This window comes from Xenia sp. Carnegie-2017, unplaced genomic scaffold (assembly GCF_021976095.1).
Source record: "Xenia sp. Carnegie-2017 unplaced genomic scaffold, XeniaSp_v1 HiC_scaffold_22, whole genome shotgun sequence".
Classification (NCBI taxonomy): Eukaryota; Metazoa; Cnidaria; class Anthozoa; order Malacalcyonacea; family Xeniidae; genus Xenia; species Xenia sp. Carnegie-2017.
Genome location: NW_025813485.1, coordinates 13,134,453 through 13,155,998, shown reverse-complemented (window position 1 = coordinate 13,155,998; position 21,546 = coordinate 13,134,453). Strand labels below are relative to the sequence as shown.

At 34.6% G+C, this 21,546-nt stretch overlaps 3 protein-coding genes across 4 annotated transcripts; 1 reads left to right on the top strand and 2 right to left on the bottom strand.

The window, feature by feature from the left end:
- Positions 1-472: 472 nt before the first annotated feature.
- LOC124446520 (rho GTPase-activating protein 26-like) lies at positions 473-13,565 on the bottom strand. Its single transcript, XM_046997361.1, has 27 exons — positions 13,249-13,565; positions 12,839-12,934; positions 12,488-12,549; positions 12,325-12,396; positions 11,866-11,964; positions 11,078-11,182; positions 10,895-10,937; positions 10,603-10,664; positions 10,048-10,110; positions 9,885-9,963; positions 9,628-9,725; positions 8,561-8,601; positions 6,907-6,963; positions 6,640-6,718; positions 6,510-6,561; positions 5,632-5,700; positions 5,321-5,395; positions 5,128-5,218; positions 4,986-5,044; positions 4,597-4,702; positions 3,969-4,128; positions 3,602-3,893; positions 2,317-2,346; positions 2,066-2,096; positions 1,800-1,976; positions 1,390-1,469; positions 473-888 (listed from the first exon to the last, which is right to left on the bottom strand). Exons 1-27 carry the CDS (start codon positions 13,400-13,402, stop codon positions 800-802), a joined length of 2,421 nt encoding a protein of 806 aa, XP_046853317.1. The 5' UTR covers positions 13,403-13,565; the 3' UTR covers positions 473-799.
- A 425-nt stretch (positions 13,566-13,990) lies between these two features.
- LOC124446659 lies at positions 13,991-16,665 on the top strand. Its single transcript, XM_046997505.1, has 6 exons — positions 13,991-14,442; positions 14,787-14,943; positions 15,158-15,224; positions 15,426-15,478; positions 15,565-15,637; positions 15,714-16,665. Exons 1-6 carry the CDS (start codon positions 14,108-14,110, stop codon positions 15,821-15,823), a joined length of 795 nt encoding a protein of 264 aa, XP_046853461.1. The 5' UTR covers positions 13,991-14,107; the 3' UTR covers positions 15,824-16,665.
- On the bottom strand, positions 16,509-20,396 carry LOC124446660. Of its 2 annotated transcripts, XM_046997507.1 has the most exons (3): positions 20,169-20,358; positions 19,504-19,560; positions 16,509-17,634 (listed from the first exon to the last, which is right to left on the bottom strand). In XM_046997507.1, exons 2-3 carry the CDS (start codon positions 19,506-19,508, stop codon positions 17,181-17,183), a joined length of 459 nt encoding a protein of 152 aa, XP_046853463.1. In that variant the 5' UTR covers positions 19,509-19,560; positions 20,169-20,358; the 3' UTR covers positions 16,509-17,180. The 2 variants fall into 2 exon arrangements, with proteins under 2 accessions (XP_046853463.1, XP_046853462.1); XM_046997506.1 differs by lacking the exon at positions 19,504-19,560 and having other exon boundaries at positions 20,169-20,396.
- Between the last annotated feature and the right edge of the window lie 1,150 nt (positions 20,397-21,546).

Below are 21,546 nucleotides of genomic sequence, written 5' to 3'. Positions count from 1 at the left end.
TCATTTTCTTATCAACAGGAATTATGAAATGGCAAACTGCAGCCAGTAATGTAACGCAATATTCAACACGAAATTGCACAGGCAAAGCATCCATCGTTCTTCTACTCTTAGGGAAGTGATTGGACACCATCTATAGAGATGTCTCAAAAAGACTTTGAAATCAGCCGACGTTTAGAATTTTCAAGATTCGGCAGTAAGCTCCTCCAAAGACCTAGATTGTGCAAATGGATTGAAAACGAAAATACAAACGATTGGCAGCTACTATTCATTGCGAATCTGAGCAAGCATAAAATTCATTCAATTGCGTTTGCGTCTCCTTGGGGATTACTGAATGATGCATAGCTTAAATGTCGGCTGATTTCAAAGATGAGCAGTTTTTTGAGAGTGAAATATGTTATTTCTTCGGTAATTTAATTAAATAATATATTGCATGTGAAATTTTCATGATTATCAGATAACAATTCCAAGATTGTTACTTCTCGTGAACAATTTATTTCGAAAGCTTACATTTTTCGTACAGAGAAAACTAAAAATGATGTAGCTAATCGGCTCACGTATGATGTATGTAAATTACGCAGTTTCCTAAGGTTCCGTTGAAATTCCCTGAACTTCCCGCAGAACAATATCTTGAATAATTACAGGCATAATCACATATTCTAAAATCTACTTTATCATTGTTGACTATGATGTTTCACGTATTCTGTAGCCACATTATATTCTAAGTAACTTCGTTCTACAGTATACGTGCTATCTATGGTTTAGAAAACATCAATAATAAAAAGTTAAAACTACAACATTTCTAAATATCTTCGACGTAATTCGAAGGGATAAGTCCAGTTTTTCCTTTTAAGGTTCCTTCAAGCCAACCAGGCTCATTTGACTTGCGAACTATGGATGAAAAATCAAAAAGTTTGTAATAATCAATTTCTAAAGGCAATAACACGATTTAGTTGCAGGACAGGCAAGGAGAAAGAGGATAATACAGAGCATACTCAATCCCTTCAGTCGTCTGCTATGAAGCTAGTTTGCATTCTGCTAGTTTGCATTCTTGGCTATACTACAAGTGAAGTGGCGAGGGAAAATGTACTGTACACATACAGTTGACAAATGAAATACACTTTTAAATACTATAGGGCTAATTCTATTGGGAGTAGTTTCGCTTTAAATATTCTTAGAAATTTCTAACCAATTGAATAGTTATTAAAGTATTTTGAATTTAAAACAGTCCACTAAAATTTATTTTTACCCACCCTAGATTCGCAAATGGAATTGCTCGCCGGTTCAAGCTACTAGAAAAATTATTAACTGCTAAACTACACCTCAGTTAAAGCTAAAAAACCTTTTAAGCTGAATTTACAAACTTTTTCTGACACAAAACCTATCACATACCATTTGTGATAATAACATTCGCGTCGAAACTCAGTTCGCCGTCGTTTCCACCCACGCAAGGAAACTTAGTTTTCACACGTCTGCAAAAAATAAGGAAAAAATATATTATAACAGCAAAAACAAAAAACTCAACCATATCATAAGAGATATGAGAGATAAAATGAAGATTTTCGTCATTCCTGCAACAAAACCACAATTTACATGGCGGATGACTAGTTGGTCGAGATATTTTCCAAGTGGCGCGAGTACAGTCGTTATTTTGGTGTGGGTGGGAAGGATGATTATTTCGAAGTAGAAGAGGATTATTGGTTTGCGGTACTTGCCTTTAACGCGCAGTGCACAGTAATGATCTTGAGGGCGGGGAGAGGGCGACTGCTACACAAGGACAAAAATGATTCCAAATACCTTACCTTGAGACTCGCGGTACAGAGTAATGATCTCGTGGAGGAGGATTGCTGGGCAGGGGGGGAGGACTTTTGCTTCGGTTTCGATTAAGAGGCGAGAGTGCAGTCGGACCGGTCGTTGCATATTGCGAACTAACTGAACCATCATCGGAAACGTTCTTTTTATTGCTCTCCGGAGACTCGCTGAAATATCAACAAAATATCAGCGAAGGATACGTTGATCTCAATTTACTAGTTAATAATACTTGTTACACAAGCTGAAACAGACTTACAATGCTTTCAATTTTGATTTGACATTTGAATCTATAAAAAAAAGAAAAGATGCTTAGATTAACGTACTCCCAAATCCTGAAAAAATGCTCCCTGTAACAATGAAACATTACGAATCAACCAGAATACATTTTTAGTGGATAAAAGATTTACGTTTCACGTTTTAATCTCCCACATTTATCGAGAAACATGTCAAAGTATGCAGTTTTCTCATATTGACAATAAAAAGGTAAAGAAATAGAGCAAAGTTTACCTGCAGCTGTTGATGCGCGTTCATCGGAGGCTGGAAAGATGACGTGTACAATAAGAAATAGAAAGGTCACGTGATACGTACAATGAATAATAAATAGAGCCGTGAAACTACGAAAAGACAAAGTTTCATGCTTGTTGCGCATTTTGCTTAAACATAATTTAAAAACCATGATATAAAATTTACAATAACAAAAATTGCTTCATTTAACGATTCCATATTCTCATTCAGGTTTTCTTTTCTCTTTTAATCACGACCCGACAATTATTTGAAATTAGATTCGGTACTTTAAAAATGATCGACAAACAGAAAAAGACTTGTATGATAAAACACATAGATAAATTAAGTGCAATAAAGTACAACCACCAGGAAATTTTTTATTGGCTTCAATCAAAATAGGGGTGATTTCTAACACATGGTTTATTGTATCTGAGAAGTCGGCTTTCGATGGATCTTGTCCGTTGTGGCATGACGTCTGAGTCAAGCCAAATTCTGACGTCATCCAAGATAGGTTGCAAAAATATTTGTATTGCCGAGTCCCTTGAATGACGTCACAAAAAATTCGTTCCAGTCTTTTCAAACGACGGGCATGGTCAATTAAAGTGCATATAAACCTTACAGGATTTTAGTATATTCAAAATAAGTTATTTGCTTTTTAAAATAATCAATATTTTTGCCGATAATCCGATTATTGCGTCGTTTTTTTCAAAATGTCCTCATCTGGGTCGAAAACATCATCTTCAGATCCATCAGAAAATGCAAATTATGATATAGAGATGGAGGACAGTGTTTTACCGGTGTCTGTCCTTGCAAATATATCACCTTGCGAATACACGGGCATTTAGCATGATGTGACAATAGTAAAGAAAATAGCTTGTTAAATTACTATAATGTTCAGGAAGCGATGACTCGGCCTATTCAGGACATGATGTCACCCAACCGCGCAGGTTCAGTCATTTAGCAGTAAAACCGAGCGCTTAAATGGTATATTTTTGCAACTTAGATAGACTGTACAACGCAAACTATTTGTCCGATTACATCAAAATTTTGGAATACGGCTTTTGATACCACGTACATTGGATAGTGTAAAAACCACGTAAGGTTTATATGCACTTTAAAAAGGACATTTTTTCACTCCATAAACCGCCGTAAACATGGAACGATTTGACAAAATTAAAATGATTTTTCACATATACGCTAAAAACCGCACCTAGTTTTAATAACGATAATAAAAAATTTTCTGGTAGGCATACTCAAGGCAGGCAAGGGAAAATTTATTCAAACATACCCGAAGATGGCCTCTGTCTTCTGGTAAGCGATAATTTCTTCGCTGCGCTTAGCGGAGGTGTAGGTGCGGGATAGGATTTTTGAGAACTGAGCTGTGGTTTGGGGGTATATCTAGGAGGATATGAAGGTACGGAATACGTATTACGATCGTCCGATGGTTTTCTACTGGGAACTTCGGGTTTGTTATCGTGAACGGACGGTTTCTTCTCTGAGACATTCGATTTAGGTTTTAATGAGGGAGACTGGGGTTTACCATCATAGCCATCCATAAAGGGATTCGATGCATCGAATACCTAAATTAATGGAAACCAAGACAATAATTCAGGAAAAAAACAACAGAAGGTTAGAACATCAATGTGCTAGCTAACCGTTTCGTACTCATTGATCATAAGCTCGACAACAATTGTTTGGTATTTCAAATTCATGATGGCCACCATGGTCTGTTCTTTTGATCTCATCAACGTGGGACCAAATACGACACCAAGGTTACTCGCTTGCATCAAATTTTGCTTAGAGTTAGCAGCAACACTAAAAAACCGTGTTGAAGTGTAGTAACATACTCACATTATGTTTCGTTTAACTTATTTGTCTTATCAAAGCGTAGTTCTTTGCAATGAATGCACGTAAAACAATATTTAAGTTTGTTGCAAAGTACTTATTAACCATACTAGTTGAAACAAAAAAAAAATCATACCACTCGACTACGAGATGCAGAACTCGCTGTGACATAAATACTTAAACAGACAAACACTTGATTCCACCTACGTATTCATAATACATTCATAAGGGACCCCACATGTTCCTCACATTCATCATGTAGTATGATGTACGACAGAGAATAGAGAAATAATGTAAATAGCTTTTTGAATATAGTTCGTTGATGTTGATAGTTGATGATACCGCAGTTTATACTTGATCTGATATCAATTATAAATCTTGAAAGTTGATGAATACGTAGTTCATACGTGATATGATATCAATCACTAATTTTCTTACTTTTTAAGATGATGCATAATGATATCGAGCATTTCATAGTTCTCGTAGGGCAGTTTATCAAGTTCATCTTTTAAGGCCTGAACTCGCTTTTCCTGACTTTCTGTTTCTACCAAACGATAGAAAAGATGTAAAATTTCACATGTATAATTCATATTTGTCCAATAAGTGATGGGAAGAGTTGATACATGATGAAATGGAAGATGAATGATAAAAGACTGTACGTTCAATCTCCATGTACTTACAACAAGGAAAACATGCTAACAGAATTTACTGTAGTTCTACATTTAACGTCTGCTGCATGCATATGTAAAATATGTTTGAGTCATGTCAAGCGTTCCCTCTCTGGTCGTATACAAGTAAAAAAAGCGCAAATGTTTTATAAAACATACTTGCAGCTTCCAAAATTGAATCGTGTCTTTCAAAAGTCAACAGCGGCGCAGGCATATTCCTTAAGAAAAAAATATTTTCTAACATTGAGCAGATCTTCATGGAATGTATATCATGCACATCTTCATTCGCCAACCATCTCACCTTAGATAGTGTTTAACCGCACTGGTAATAGTCTTCACTTCGAAGTCGCATTCGTCACTCTCAAGACTAAGCTCTTCAAGTTTCTTGTCGACTAATAATTACAAAAATAAACAATAAGTATTTTTTCAAATGGTTGATTTAATATCTTTGAACAAATAGATGATTTCTCGAGACAAATCCATCCTTAAATTACCGAAACAAACATCCAACAATTTCTTCACTTTCGAACCAACGCCAACAACTCTGTACAAGCCTTGTTCGGTAATACCTACCATAGCAACACATTTAAGTAGATTATGAGACTGACATTCATACAGTAAGTGACAAACTCTTCTTTGCGTATTTTTTGAATCCCAACGAATGAAATTCATTATCTAAATACTTGTATGAATTGCATATAGCAAGAGTAAATTTAGACCAGTCGAGGTTTCGCCAATGGTATGCATACATATAAATCCATACATACGTTACCATCATTTTCTTACTGCACATTAAAAAATTCACCTCGAGTTTCAATCGCAGCGACGCACTTCTTCAGAAATTTTTGTCCAAGTATAAAATCATCGAAATTTGCTGAAAACCAATGATGTATTTTATACGTATATTATATTATAGAAACGTCAAATGTGCATTCTGGGACCAATTTATAATCGTAAAAGAGGCTGAGGAAGAACCTCATGATACTACACTCAATCAAAGGCGTACGGGCGCTTCAATTTTCTTTTTTTTGGGGGCAGTAGTTTACTTGCCCGAATTTATAACATATCCAACGCCTATGTGTTTGGTTACTTTTATCGTCACTATAGAAAAAGCGACGTATGGCTTCCTTTCTTTGCAAAACTTCGGTGAAATAACATTGTTGAAATTGTGGCAATGATTGCCACAAAGTGAAACTAAAGAGCACATTGGCATATCAGCATCGCTCATCACGATGAAATAAATTTGTAGTTTCATACGTCAATAAGTCTTATTAAGTTCTATGATAAATTGCATTTCTTTAAACAAAAATTTGGCTATTCGACTATTTGCCTAAATTTCGTAAAGTTCTCAAATTTTTTTTAATTTTTACCCCCCCTCCCTCGTACGTTTATGACTCTAAAAGTACTAGTGAATTTTGACACCTACGGGACCGTTGACACGATCCACTTTCATGGATCCGATTATCTTGTTACAAGTTGCTTCGCAGTTCGTTTTGCTGTGACGTAGCTGAGCAACGAGCAATTGCAGTACAGCAGTCAAGGACTAATTTCATGCTTCAGTTTTGCAACATGTTCATTAGTACAAACGCAATCTTATACAAGCTTACAATTTCAAAACGTCTTGAAGAAAACACTGCGATAGTTACAGATATGGAAACGAAGATACGTAACACAAAAACCAACCTGCATCCTCATTTCTCGCATTACCAGAGGAATCGTTAATATCCTGATAAATCTGAAACATACATTGATCTGTAATTAAATATTTATGGCTGTTTCAGCCAGTTGATTTTTTCTGAAAATTTGCCCTTACGGGTTCTTTGCCATCCATGGCACTAAGCCAATGTTTCCTATCGTGGTCGTTCAATGCTTGAAGAGTAATTGGTTGTGGTCTGAGGAAAGAAGTGTACACTTATAATGTCGAGCACATCTTAAATATCTGCTCTAATGATCTACATGTAAACTAACTGCTCATATTAAAACTTCTACACTTGTAAAAAAAATCATAGGAGAGAAAATCTACTAAATGTGAAGTGAAGAATTTGAACGAGATGTGGGAGACTAAGGTCACAGACTATACCTGTCTTGAGCAGTGATGTCGAAGCAAAAACGTTTATCGATAGAGTCGGTCATTCTTCTAAAAACCAACAATTTTTGATATCAGAACAAAAGAATATACGGGGAATAGGGGACAAGCTGAAATTGCAAACAGAAACTTCGAATGATAGGGAATTCATTGCGTATTGAAAGCACAAAAAAGAAAAGTTTTACAATGTGAAATCAGAGACCTCAAAAATCGCTACAGCAGAAACGAATAAATGAGAGGATCGCTAAACACCTGGACTGTCAAATACAATCAGAATAATTGACACATTAACTCATATTGAAGACTACAAAAATGGCGATGTGACGTAGATTGTACTCCCGCTTTATTGATAGCTATTCGTGCAAAGATTATCCATTCTCGAGTTATATTGTCAGCTGTACATTGCTACATTATAAATATTTAACATTTAGATTACAAGCTCAAGATTTTTGTGAAATACCAACTACTTTCTTGTGCAATCGAGAGCATGAAATCTAATTATTCGCGTTAAATCAGATATCAAGTATGATAAAAATCATATAAAATGCACGATGAAAGTAATTTCGTAAGAAAACGTGTGCTTGGAGCACGATTGTCTTGCGACTCGTTATTTAGTAATTGATGGGTCTTCCTCATTGCACAACGCTTACAACAGACGTCAAAATTTGCAAATAGTTATTTCATACATGCGACGTCGTGCAAAAATTAATCAACGACGTGTTTTACTGTACAAATGGCAAACATCCGACATGCAAACATCAGAAATCACTCACATGCAAGGAAAACATCGCAGTTTATCACTATAACCTTACCTATTCACATTATGGATGGATATTTGACGATAAAAAAGGGCGTTTTTTTGACAAGAATAATGAATTGAGTTCTGCTTACTTCGAGAACATAAGTAAAGGTGTCCTTAAATTTGTTAGAATTAAAATGAACACAAACGAACAGAGAATTTTTATGCAAACATACAAGACTCTACAGCACTCAATACCCGGTTTCGAGTTGCTTTGATCTTGAAGAAGTGGTTAGACATTTGATTTTCATGCTCGAAATAAAGACAAAGAGTTTTTTAATTGTCCGAGCTAATAAGATATTTTCTCTTGATTTTTCATAGTTACTAAGCACAATTTAAAAACTTCAGCTGATCAACTATGACACATTAAGACAAAGACGATTCCACGAACATTAGAGAGAGTTTTAATGTGGTTATGCTTCTGCGGAATCAAATGATATAACCTCAGCAAAATTAGAAGCATTTTATGCGTATATAGTGTTACCTTCATTAAAAATGAATTGAAAGTCTACACAATCGCTTTATATAGGAAAAAAACTTGCAGTAGTTGCACGACGTTTGCTCATTTTAAAATATCATTTGCAAGCAAATCCCTATGACAGATTCACAATCTTCCAAACTTAATGAAGTACAAATAAAGGGGCATCGCCAGCGAAGTCGAAAGGCCAAAAATCTGCGTTTCCAAAAGACAAGTAATCACTTATTTAGAGAACGATATACCTTAACACGTTCTTCAAACCAACACATCGCAAATAAAACGCATTGTTGGCAATAAAAATGAAAAATATTTAAAAACGTTTCATGTTGCGTGCAAACTAAACATATTCATAGATACACATATATATTTACCTCACACAACTTGTCAATACAATTGTGTCCGTTGATCCCGTCTACACAAAAAAGAAAACGTTAATCTACCATATGAACTAACTCAAACCCACAAACCCATGACTTTCTCCACCATCCATAATGCGGGGAAAAGTTTCCCCAGGATATAATATAATATTTGCAGAGCAATAAAAAATACGATTCGTCTTAATTTATGCACTTGCGCTTACGTACATCAAATTGTCGAATAACATAAATTATTAATTTACGGAGGTCAGGTGTTTTGCGATAAAATATGTTTAATTATAAAAAACCTTGGAGACCAAAGTTCATTGCCACTCCACTTCCAAACGCAGAAGCCTCGCCTTTTTATTTTGTTCAATGCATTCAAATAATAACAAAAAGATATTTGGTGCTACCAAAATAAAAGAACCAATCGCTTCGCTTCATTAAAACCCATCGTATTATTATTGCAAACATTGAAAATGACATTAACAAAGTACAATTTTTGCAATCTTGTGGCCTCAAGCACAAAAACTTTTACAATTTAGTTACAAAGCAAAAATTTTAACAAAGCAAAAACTCATCGTGTGAAGATCAAATTTAGCGTATTTCGTGGGGAGGGGAGGGAGAGTCCGCACACCTGCCAGCTTTGGGTAGAGGGAGTGAAGAAGGGGCGTTAATTTTGACACAAATTTGCACCCTATACGTAGTGTTATCAAACGATATATGTTAGATGTATAGAAAACAACATTGCATCAAATCCTCCAGCTTTGTTGGAACTGATCTTCTGTTGGAGCTGATCCTCTGATCCAACTACTTTATTGGATAATACAATACATCTTACTCTATATTCGATCAGTAAATGGCCAGAGCCGAACACCCTCCGATTATGATTAGGACACGCAATGTACTTATCAATACACACTCATTTCATAAAAATTTTAAGAAACAAATATTTTTTCAGTTCGTTTAAAAAAGCGTCCTACGTCGGACTACCTGTCTCAATTCATAACTGACAAGACTAATCATTGTACACAGCACGCACAATCCGTCACGACGAAAGCAATTGAAAAAATGTTACTTACGAATTTTGATTGGGTCTGTACATAAGGAACCATAGTGAATATCTTGTTTTCTTTTGTATACATGCAGAAGTTTTTACTCCACGTGTAACCCAAACCACCTGTTTACAAAAAAAAATATGAAAAAATAAAAGTGTTAAAAGTGCTTTAGAAATTTTCGCGAATTGAAAAATTAGAAATCAAAAATTACATCATGCTGATAAGGCTCTTTGCATCAAGAAGATGGCATAAAGCTTGTAGTTAAGCACAACAAAACAAACCTTTTCCCTTCTTCTGTACCATCAGATATCCTTGCCTTGCATAATTTGTGCTGCTCTGTAGTTCGCCGGCCTGAGCTTTCTGTATTCAATAAAAACAAAAGAAATTTCATCACAGTAAAACATCGCATACTCAATGCCAATGCAACTGAAAAATTTTTCTCACCTTAAGAGTTCTTTCTTTAAGTGTTACAGCCTCACCTTTTGTGATTTCAAATCGATCTCTGGTCTAAACGCATTAACAAATCAAATATAACTTCATAAATTGGAAATGTTTTGCACACATGTTGGGCAGACATGTTAGGCATGACATCTTATACAGACATGTCTGGCAGACATAAAGACAGAAATCTTACACAGACATGATAGGCAGTTATGTTAAAGAAATTCTTAAGCAAGCATCTTATACGGACGTGTTAGGCGGGCATATCAGGTAGACATGCTACTTAGGTGGACCTGCTAGGCAAAAATGTTAGCCAGACCACATATTTGGAATCAGGTAACAAATGTTTGACAAAAAAAGTTTCCAGGTTTAATGCACCCAGATATTGCTGGTTTTCCATAACTTTCACATGAAGTTTACCTTCCTTTTCAAAGGATCCACGTCAAGTTCTAGCAGGGTAGTATTTACATGATACATTAAAGTGTTACAAGGAATGCATTGCGCTGGCTAAAACAGTCAATTATATACATAACACACAAACAAGGTAGAAGCACTTACATTCTGAAGTCGAACTTGAAGATCAACTAAAGTGCTTTTATTGTCTACAAATACTTCATGACCTAAAGAATGTCCAATTATAGAGTTTTTCACAACTGCTAGATGTTTGCTGGATATCTTCTGAACACAAATTTCTCATCCAGTTGTTTAACAATTGTGATAATTTTTGAAACATGCAAGTGAAATTAATATTATGTATTTGAAAACCTGTTTTAAAATAATACCAACAATCCATAACTACCTACGTACATTACACCAACACATGTTTACACATCAACATATGCTCACGTACCAGAATGAAAAAATGTCATCTGACTGTAGACAAATCCAAGAAGCTGCACAAAAATAAAACAAAGAAAATTCACTAAATGTAGGAGTCTCCTTGTTAATAACAATACAAGCCTATATTTTCCTGCTGTGTTGATTATTGTATGTCTTTCAGAGGAATCTATTTTAGTAAACAAAATGAAAATACCGTTTCGACAAATTCAAATTTCTTCTTTTCATTGACTTCTTGGAGTTTGAAAACATAGCTCAATGCACTTTCAAAAAAATTATCTCTTTCACAAACTACGGATTCCTGCAAAATATTACATCATGTTTGATTCACAAATTATTAGACAGCTGCTCAAGATGATATAATCATGGGCATTGCAATAAAGGGAAACTACTTAGGAGGTGCAATACCCTCAAGCATCCTTTTGCCGGCAAAAATTGTTCCTCTATTGGTAACTTTTTAAGAAATTTCAAAGCATTTTCAATACTATGTCTAAACCATGACAATTGCACACCCATTTTGTTGGCAAATTTGATGCAAACATTCCCCAAAAACATAGACTTTGCAATGCCTTTGAATATCATCAACAACATTTTGGAAACTAACTAAGGCACAATAAATAGCCCAACTCATATTAAATACCCTGACACATATACAACTGTTTAAAATGAATGAACCTTTTGATTCTACCACATGTTAAAATCAGTTCCATTCAAAATCTAAATTTGTGCATATACCTTGGGTTAGATTTACTGATGCCACATTTTTAAAGTATAATGGCATATTTCTTCGATCAAATGAAAATATTTTACACAAAAGCTTTCATGTAAATCTTCAGCAACATGCGAAGAAACTTTCCTTACAGATTTATTCACACATTGGTTAGCTGGAGGAGTTTTAACTTTCTAGTTAGTAGCATATACAAAATGACTTTTCTCCAACTTTTACTTTTTTGACAAGAAAATAATGTGATGTGCAAACCTTACCCCTGAATTGTTGCTGCTCTTCTTGGTAGACATAGCAAGAAAATTTTGCAAACTGTTACAGTATTTCTCTGTTTGTCGATCAAACTTCTTTTTTTCTTCCTTAATTAAAAAAAGAACAAGAAATGTTTATTTCTTGCTTATTTTCGTCAATCCTTGTTCATTGAAAAATATCAATACATGTGCGAGACAATCAAAGTAATGAGACTTGATTTCTTCAAGGATGGAAATTCATCTTCAAAAACTATGTTACATACATAACTAAGCCAGAATTACAGGTAAGTACATTCTAAGAAATGAATTCAAATTATGTCAGTGCAAGAAAATTATTATAAAAGAAGGGCTCCCCATATGCTTTTGTTTAACTGACATCCCTTTTTTGCACTACCTACTTGTCTTAGTTGTCAAGTACAAACATTATATCAAAACGTTGGATTTACGTAAGTTAGAGCCCAGGATTACCTTAGCTTCACCTATTTGATCTTTTCGAAATTTTTCCAATGGTTCAATCAGTTGATTGCTGGCATTTTCCAGCTATAATAATATGCAAATATACTTCTTTTGCAATGCTATAATTTATGTGAAAGCACCTCAATGAAAAAAAATGCCTTAACAAAATGCATACCAATCTTGTCATTTCCTCATCAAGAAGCTTAAACAGCTCGCTGAAGGTTTCAAAAGCACTTGCTACAATAAAGAAAAACATGTAATACTTAACTTTCCAAGGAGCATCAAACGAGTTGGCAATTAAAATGACACAAGTTTCAATGTGAGTCAAGTTTCTTTATTTCTTTAGTTCTGAATAAATTCTGAATAAATAGTTCTGAATTTATCAACCACTCAAGCCAGATAACTCATAGGCAACTGACAGTAGATAAAAATAATTGATTATTATTGAATATATTGATCAGAAATTTAAGGAAGCCAACTGTACATAAAATGTAAATGTAAATCATTGTATTGAATTTTTTCCTACCTATGTGCATTTCATCATCGGTATCAATTTCACCAATACATTCAAGTCGGAAATCTTTCAAGGTGTTTGCAAAACTTCTCTGGGCTTTTGAAAGTTCTACGTAAAAATAAATGGAAATGAAGTCAATAATGAAAACGTTGTGTACAAATCAACTTTTAAACAACTATGCAAATCAACTATGGACCATTTCCGTTAAATGAACTACGAAATGAGTTTAGTATTAAACTTTCTTCATCTCACATCTTCTTATATGGCATATAAAATTGAGGAAAGTAACGTCGACTTTAGTGATTTGTTATGATTATTAGTCAAGTTGAATATTTTGCAGCTGTTCATGAGAACGGCAATCAAAATCGTACATTGCAAAATCGATAATACTTAACGGAAATACGCTCAACTTTTTCACTTACGTTCAGTGGCCTTTATCAGTGACTTGCATTCTCTTATAAGTGACTTTATGGCATCGTTTGTTCTGTCCAGTTCACGTTCATGTTCGTGAATATTTTCTCGAAAATACGGACTATCCAATAACGCTTCGGTATATTCCAGTGGTTTTAAGCCCATATTTTGATTTTTCAAATAAATAAGAATGGGAAAAAACGATCAAATCTATCCCGCAGAGCAATGGTGCAGTCCAAAATCTTTTCTCTTGACAAGTTGATGTAAAGAGAAAGTGCAAAGTTTATATAGAATGGGAGTAATGGATGGATCATGGAGCACTTCCGAATTCCGTTCCGAAGTTGGGCACGACAAAATGCGATACTTTCCGAAAAGAGTTAATGCAAATAAGAATAATTTATCGTGATCTTGATACGTGAAAAGATCTGAAAAATGCGATATTTCATTTTATTCTGAAATGTAACTGTAATCTCTTACATCTACCTACTAGTTATTTGTAGTTCTACGTATGACATTTGACAGTTTCAGTTTGATCATGAATCGTGATCATTAACGTGAGACTGTAATCCTTATTTCTACTCTTTGCGTATGAAAATGCTGTCTTTGCATGTTGCGACTTGCGATGTCCATTAATTAAAAAGTTGTTTGTATTTTTAATCCGTAAAATTTCGAGAAGATAGTAATGGCGGGAAAAACACGTGAGGTTTTGTTTTGTAACCAAGACAATAATAGTTATGAATATCTAGTTAGCAACCGTATGTTTGTCATGGCCAGGTCATGGACGCTAAAATGAGTCTACATGTTTGTAGTTCGTATCGACATTCAGAGCCGTACCTTTAATGGATTACTGCTTCTCTTACTATTTGACATATGATGACTCACATTTTGCTGAACCCTGGCTATTCTACGAAACTTAATCGCTCGAAAAAATTAAATGGATGGAATTTAGTTGAAGAAACACGTCGCGAGTGTAGTAAGATAGTAAATAAAGGCAATTTTGAAAGAAAAAATGAATTGGATCTCATTCGGAGCAAATCACGTTCTCGATGGCGGGTTGCATGGGAAGATCCGGGTAAACCAGACGTTAAAAGTGTGTATGATTGGGAATCAACATATGCCAGACATCACGAATTAAAGCAACCTGACTGTGTAGCATCGTCCAGACCAACTTCACCAACAAGACGAAATAATCCGCATCCGTCTCGGTAGGTACCCATCCCAGTTATCGATGCGTTTCGGCAACTGGCAAGACATAAATTACGAATTTTCTCATTGATATATTTTAACTGTTTTATTTTCATGTGCTTTTCATACAATTTATTGCTTCTTTTGAAACCATCATTCGCGCAAGTATTTCCTGGTGTTTCTCTCACAATTACGTCATCATGATTGCATGTTGACGCTCATTATGTAAATGTTTTACCTGTTGGCCTCCCAATCCGTCATAATGAAACGTGCAACTGTTGGCCTCCTAGTTCTGTCATATTAAAATTTTCTTGTGAAAATTTTTGCATACATTAATTTCAATGAAGGATCTCTCGTCGAACAGGGTGTTCCTACATTTGCATGTGGCAAACAAAAGTGATTCCAAAGATGAACAGATGGATGACGACATTCACAAGATAGAACCACGCCGACGAGCTGCTAGTACCATGTATTTTACACTGAAGGAGATGAAAAGATTAAACCGAAAAGGGCAAACAGAGGTGATTACATAAATACTAAAAAACGACCCTTTCGAAACTATGATTGATCCTGATTGTAAAGGTACTTGAGTTCCAACTTCCATATGTAGTAGATTCAAACGACAAGAACTATTAAATAAGACTGCCTTCAAGCAGAAATGATAACTGACAAAACTGATAGTCATAAAAACTATAGTAAGCACTATTATACTGACTGTATTCGTCAATTGTTTAGCTTTTAAGGAAGCTTGAGAATGCAACAGAATATGATAAACACCACAGTTGTCGAAAGGGAATAACGGGTATGTGTGTGCGATAATATTTGTAGCAAACATCGTTCTGGACGTAATTTTCAATACTGTCTCGCAGATAAAGAACGTAAACGAATTTTTCATAGATCATGTTCAATCCTTTCAGATTTTTTCTCACATTTCATCAATAGTATTTGCTTGACAGAATTCTTGTCGACTTTTTCTCACAAAGAAGCTCCTTTCTTTTCTCAGGTCGAGTTTTTGCACCTCATAATTCAACTGAAAACAGAGTTTCCACACAATTGGTAACGTTGCTAATTTTTTTTGCTCAAGTAGCTGTCTACCAAAATTGAGTGTGTTTAAATCTTATTAGTTTGACCATACATTATAGCCGAAAGAAAATACCGATGAGCGTTTATTTGTTCCTTCCATGTATCGCTGGCTCAAAAACGCAGGAAAAGAAGGTGAATAAATTACTGGAACGAGCAAACATGAAATCTTTCATAAGCTTTACCTAAATCTATGCTTTTTGTTGTTTAGAAAGAGAAAAAGTGAATGGAATAAGAAGAAAAATTTGCTTGCAAAATGCGAATACTAAGACAGTAGATGCTAACCGTTACCTTCTGAACGCTCGTACGTTAGTCAGATAAGATTCTGCTCTCGGCAATAAACGTCGTTGCTACGATCTTTTCCAAAATATTTTTTGCTCGTGCAAGACAGTTCACGTTTTTCTCGTCTTTCCAGTACTATTTTCATTATAGATAGTGTGAGGCTATGAGCAGTTTACTGAGTAGTTAGTGTTTTATAAAATTACCACAGTTTGCTGGACAACATAAGTCATTATTCACCATTTACTGTTTTCTGCAAGGGCCTGCCTCTTATTAGTTCACACAAACCACAAAACATCAAACAATAGGTAATTGTTTTATTAGAATCGTGCGAATCGGTGAATTTTGATAGACGTACATGTTGAGCGTATAACTTGCAGACGATCTTGATTTCAAAACCAAAAGTACAAGCCTGTTTGTATGACCATCTTCGATTCTTCAGAAATATTTTTTTGCCTATGCGAGAATTAGTCGACAGACTAAAAGGCAGCATTTCACTCGCAATAGTAACGCCTAGTTATGAGACACCTAAAGATCTCAATCTTTTGGAGTAGTTGCATCAATCAAAAATTAATTTATCTAGCGCAAGTGATTAACCAGACGTTTCTAATTAGAGAGAGTGCTCAAAATACATTTCAAAATTCAATTAGTTTTATTCTAGCAGTCTAAATTGCCATTGATCTTGTTTATGGTCATACTTGCAAAAGAGTGTTTATAGTTAATACACTTTTTGTGTTTGCATGTAAACATATATTTTGTATCGTATTTTATACATTCGAAATTGCTTCGACAAGAAGTTGACATATTTACATACAAGTACATGAATTGTCTAATGATTGTTTTTTGCCTAATTATATTATTTGGATGTACGGTCCTTGTGTCGATTTCTTGTTGATTTTGTTTTATAATATAAGTGGTACTCCTGTACTATCAATATAATACACGCTCTACAAAAGGTCAGGTTTAATTTTTTAAATCATAATCATAATATTTTAACTGTCAGATACTTCTTAAAAGTAAAAGCTTGTTAGCGTTGATCTATTGCAGCATATGGTACTACATGACGAAGGAAAAATCAGCAGGCATACGGGAAAAAGCAGTTAAATTATTTTTAAAAGGGAATAGTTGAAGTGTTTTCTCTGTGACTTGTGTTGTCATCATGCACGCAGTTCAATAAAAATTAAAGTACCTTAATGGTTTATAAACAGGAAACTCGCAGTCACGAGTCACGACACACGTGAATTGCTTTGAAAATTTGGCTTGTGAATTTTGCTAAATATAATTTCACCATCCCACGTCTCGATTAGTTTTGAAAACTAGTAACCACTTTTATATGTCTTGGGGGCTTAGTCTTTAAGATAGCTATAAACATGTTTTCCACACGACGTATTTATTATTTCTAGTGCTTCGACTTTGGCTTTGCCTTCGGAATGAGGTCTTTGTCTTGCAGCACATCTTCTTCCAACAAACTATTTTTTAGTGCTGTCAATCGATTTTCTTTTGAATCCTTGTATTGTTTTACATCAGCTTCAAGCTTTTCAATTAGATGTTCCGCATCGTGTAGGATATTCATCACTTGCACAGGAATTTCATACTTTCGTATGGCACGCGAGAATTTATGAAGTTTTTCCGAAATACGTTTTTCGTTCACGATGCTGTGGATGCTTGAATTAGGCATGGAGCAACAACCCTGACATTGTTTATCCGTGAATGAAATTTCCAGTTTTGAATTTTGATTTAAGTATACATGTGTCGTATACATTATGTATAAAATGGCAATTGTCGTGATAAAGGATTGTACAACAAGTGCGATCTTTAAGGATCGAACACTGATTAATTTGGCAATAAATGACCTGAAAAAGACAGACAAATATTAGCGCTGAGCGTCTCGCAGAGGACAATAGAAACGGGCAACAGGCATCAATAACGAGAAACGAAAAAAGCCAATTGTTACAATTAAAAAATGCCAGTGCACAATTAAAAAATACCAGAGCACTTCCATCGCATTTTAGGGCATGCTGTGAGAGCAACATCGTCTTGTTTGCAATTGCAATTGACATATTCAAGAATGCTCTCTGAGTGGTGTGAGTGTGTGTAGTTAGTTTATTTTCTATAGCTACTAGTATGACTAGTGTTCTTGAAGTTTCCACTGAACAACTTCGCACTGTTGAGGGGGCTGCCTTTAAAGCCTTTCAAATAAAAACATGTAAACAACACCAACAGACATGGCCCAATATTCATGCACTAGATTGTATCTAGGCATTTATGACATTGGTATTTTACTTTGAGACAACCAATATATAATGAGCGATTGATATAGTTAAAATAATTTCTGGACTTTGAATTTATTATTAGTATGATCACGGCTATTATTCACTGGTACAATATAAACGAATTGCATTTATATATAGTATATATTAGGAATATTTTTTATATAATATAAAAAATATAAACTTTAACATACTTTAAGGATTGTTATAGCCAACTACTTAGCCAACAGTTGTGTGCCCACCCCATGTATTGGTTTAAAAACTCTTATGCTATATGGATGGACAGAATTTAGCCATCAACGTTAACTTACTTAATCTCTAATGGCTTGTATAAACCTGGATAGCGGAGCTTGGAATCCAGCTTACATAACTACATTTCGGCTGGGCTAAGTTATTTCATTTTTTGTGTTTGAACAAGAGCAATGTACAATTATATTGATTAGTGACAATAGAGAAGACAGTATGTCTATAAAGAAGTAATACACAAACATAATACCCTGAGGTTCATAATTTCTCTTTTAATAACTTTTGTTCTAATATGAATGTATTAATAAGGTAAATAAAACCACAAAATTACATACATTTTTTTTGTGCAACTCAAAACAAAGTATGATGACTTTAATTGTACGATTGTATTAAAATGTTCAAGGTGTCTTTTAGCTTCGAGTTATCACGTTGGTAACTGTTTTACTTGTCCCTTTCAGATGTTCCTTCGCGACAAAATGAAAGAACTCATTGTTGTGTCGTGATATACTTATAGTTTAACATCCTGTTGACGTAAACACGCCTACTTAGCTTGTGCAAGTAATTTAATATAAAAGATAGATTTAAAAAGTCAAGTCCTAATCTCAAAACAAAAACATAGATCAATTTGTCTTAAACGCTAAAATAAAACAAATACTGAGAGATACTTATGAGGTACATACATATGTAGCTATAGTTTTTATCCTGGCATGTTTATAAGCTCGTGCCGGCTTTAACTCATATGTATATTTATAGCCGTACATATTAGCTTGTGGTTTATTTCGGTAAAGCTTTTATAGTTTATTTTAGTAGCTACATAGGCACAGTTAATAAACAATTAAGAGGCATTTATAAAAAGTATTTGTTCTCATTCTCGTGAAAAATTTGTAAGAGTATGGCATAAGTCAAACGACATTTTGGTTTCCAAATCAAGAAAACATTCAGATTTATGCTAATTTTTTACCTTTTGAAAGAGTAAAAACGAGAGCAATTCTTATGCAAAGTTCTAACTGAGCATAGAAGTATAACTAAAGTGTTTGGTTGTTGACTCCTAAAGTTGAAATGCTTAAATTGTAACAACAAATAAGATATTTAGAAAACGTGCAACCATTGCTTACGAACACAAACATGAACTCATAGCTTCTTTCGAGTAAACCAAGCACTATAAAGGCAAATTCGAATTAATACATTCGGCTAAATTTGTCTTACCCCATTTATGAATATGATATTCACGTGCGACGTCCTGCTTCTCTTCTATCGCAATAACTGTAATTTCAATATTCAAACCACTTCAGGCTTTTAATGAGGAATATTTTTAAAAGATCTGACTGCACGTCACTCAGTTGATACGATTATCATGCACGCCATCACTGGATTTATAAACCATAACTTGACTTGCGTTAAAAGTTCCACGGACTTAATGATGGTCAGTTAATTACGTGGCATTTTATAAAGTGCAGATAATTTAGCCGATGGCTGTAATATCGTTCAATTAAAAGTCTATGAACCGTGGACGGTGAAACGAGCAATAGTTAAGCGCGTTTGTCGAGTCCAATATTGAGTTGTCACAATTACGACTACATTCATGTAATGTTTGGTTCATACCGAACTATCTCCGACATCACAATTAAGAATCAATACTTTAAGCTTTTCATTTATAGTAACATCGTTAACTATATTTAAAGGATGTTCAAATCAAAATTATGCTCTTATACTTAGTTCCTCATATTTTAAATACTAAAATGGCTGAAAGAATCAAAAGAATCTTTTACGGATAATACGACGAGAACGTATCCAATGAAAAAAATGAAACAGAAAAATTAACGAAAAAACCTAACACAAAGTGTTGCAATTAATAAATTGACATGAATTACCTGTGTCGGAACATGATCATCTCTCATGAGTAAGGTGTGCTTGATTTTATCGTTTATCAAAGAGTCGAACTTTAAAATTTAGCGTACCACAAAAAACTTCGTTCACAAGCCATAGCGCTGATCAGTGGCAGTGAGCGTTCGTTTGCTAGCAGTGTTTTGCATGTCGGCCAGGGCAATTCTAGCACATTCGTTGCCGAATTGTTATTATGCTAATCACTTAGGAGCAATTAGCACGACGAAATAATTAATAATAATCTATTGTTAGCTTAACTGATTACGCGTCTTTTGAAATCATAATCCTGCAGAGAAATAGTTCACACAAAAAATTTTATGCCCAACTGATAATTAAATGATTTCCTGCGGTGTCGAAAAATGCTGGCTTTCGATAAAACAATCTTTTAATGGAAAGTGAATTTTGTTTTTATTACTGAAAAAGCAGTAGCCGCGGCAACCCTTGTATTACGGAGACAAAACAAATAGAATTGACGAATAACATCAAAAATTCTTAGTAGAATAACCAACGATATGTCGAGCTATTGATAAATGGCGTGATCGTTTGTGACGATCAGTTTTACACCCACTCTTTGAAGTAAATCTCCCCGGAAGAAATTAAAAAAAGACAGTATCCACAACCGATAACCTAAAAAAACACATCTTACATTCATAGCATACAACGACATGAACATCTGTTAAAGTCAAATAAAAATTTGCGTGACCAGAAATTATTACTTGATTAGCAATTGATTGTGCGTATGTTGTATTGAAAATGAAATTGGTCATCAATGGAAATCAGTTAAAACCAGTGCTGTAGAACTAAATTCATCATATGAGGAGCTCTCTTGACGAAGCTGAAGCCATGAAATTATGAAAAATTACCCATTTCAAAGGTAGAAGATGGCTCCTCCCCCAAGCGCCCCCCACTTCTACAGCACTGGCTAAAACATTCTTTAAATTGCAGTAATTTTGCACGGAAGGTTTGTTTGAATGCTGCGTTAACATAGAAAGTTTCAATTTCGCTTTACAATTGAAGAAGACAGTTTCAAAGGAGACAATACGCGCTCGAGTTCATATCACGATAAAATGGAGTGAAATTTAATTTCTGTGGGAATAATGATTGTTTCAATCTTTCTTAAGCTCAATGCAATCTACACTTAATTTATTCAACAAGAAAGTCAGTCATTTCATGAATTGTGTCCTCTATAAAGGTTTCATGCATTTTTGGCGGATGTTTAACAATTTAACCTTGCAATTTTCATAATACATTAATCAGTCGGTATCGTCCAAATGCACTTCTCTCATTTATACTTTTGATCAATCCAAAAATTTTTACATTAGCTATGTACGCGCGGCGTTCAAAGGCAAATAAGGGTTTTTCAGT

What these genes read in the sequence shown, in the direction of transcription:
- LOC124446520 (XM_046997361.1), bottom strand. Translation starts at nt 13,402, where the DNA reads ATGGGCTTAAAACCACTGGAATATACCGAAGCGTTATTGGATAGTCCG. An exon ending in TTAAAGAAAGAACTCTTAAG is followed by an intron (nt 9,964 to 10,047) that starts GTGAGAAAAATT and finishes TATTGAATACAG; the next exon opens with AAAGCTCAGGCCGGCGAACT. An exon ending in GCGGTTAAACACTATCTAAG is followed by an intron (nt 5,045 to 5,127) that starts GTGAGATGGTTG and finishes TTTTTTCTTAAG; the next exon opens with GAATATGCCTGCGCCGCTGT.
- LOC124446660 (XM_046997506.1), bottom strand. Translation starts at nt 20,188, where the DNA reads ATGATCATGTTCCGACACAG. An exon ending in ATGATCATGTTCCGACACAG is followed by an intron (nt 17,635 to 20,168) that starts GTAATTCATGTC and finishes TGTCTTTTTCAG; the next exon opens with GTCATTTATTGCCAAATTAA.
- LOC124446659 (XM_046997505.1), top strand. Translation starts at nt 14,108, where the DNA reads ATGATGACTCACATTTTGCTGAACCCTGGCTATTCTACGAAACTTAAT. An exon ending in AATAATCCGCATCCGTCTCG is followed by an intron (nt 14,443 to 14,786) that starts GTAGGTACCCAT and finishes CTCGTCGAACAG; the next exon opens with GGTGTTCCTACATTTGCATG. An exon ending in CAAAAACGCAGGAAAAGAAG is followed by an intron (nt 15,638 to 15,713) that starts GTGAATAAATTA and finishes TTTGTTGTTTAG; the next exon opens with AAAGAGAAAAAGTGAATGGA.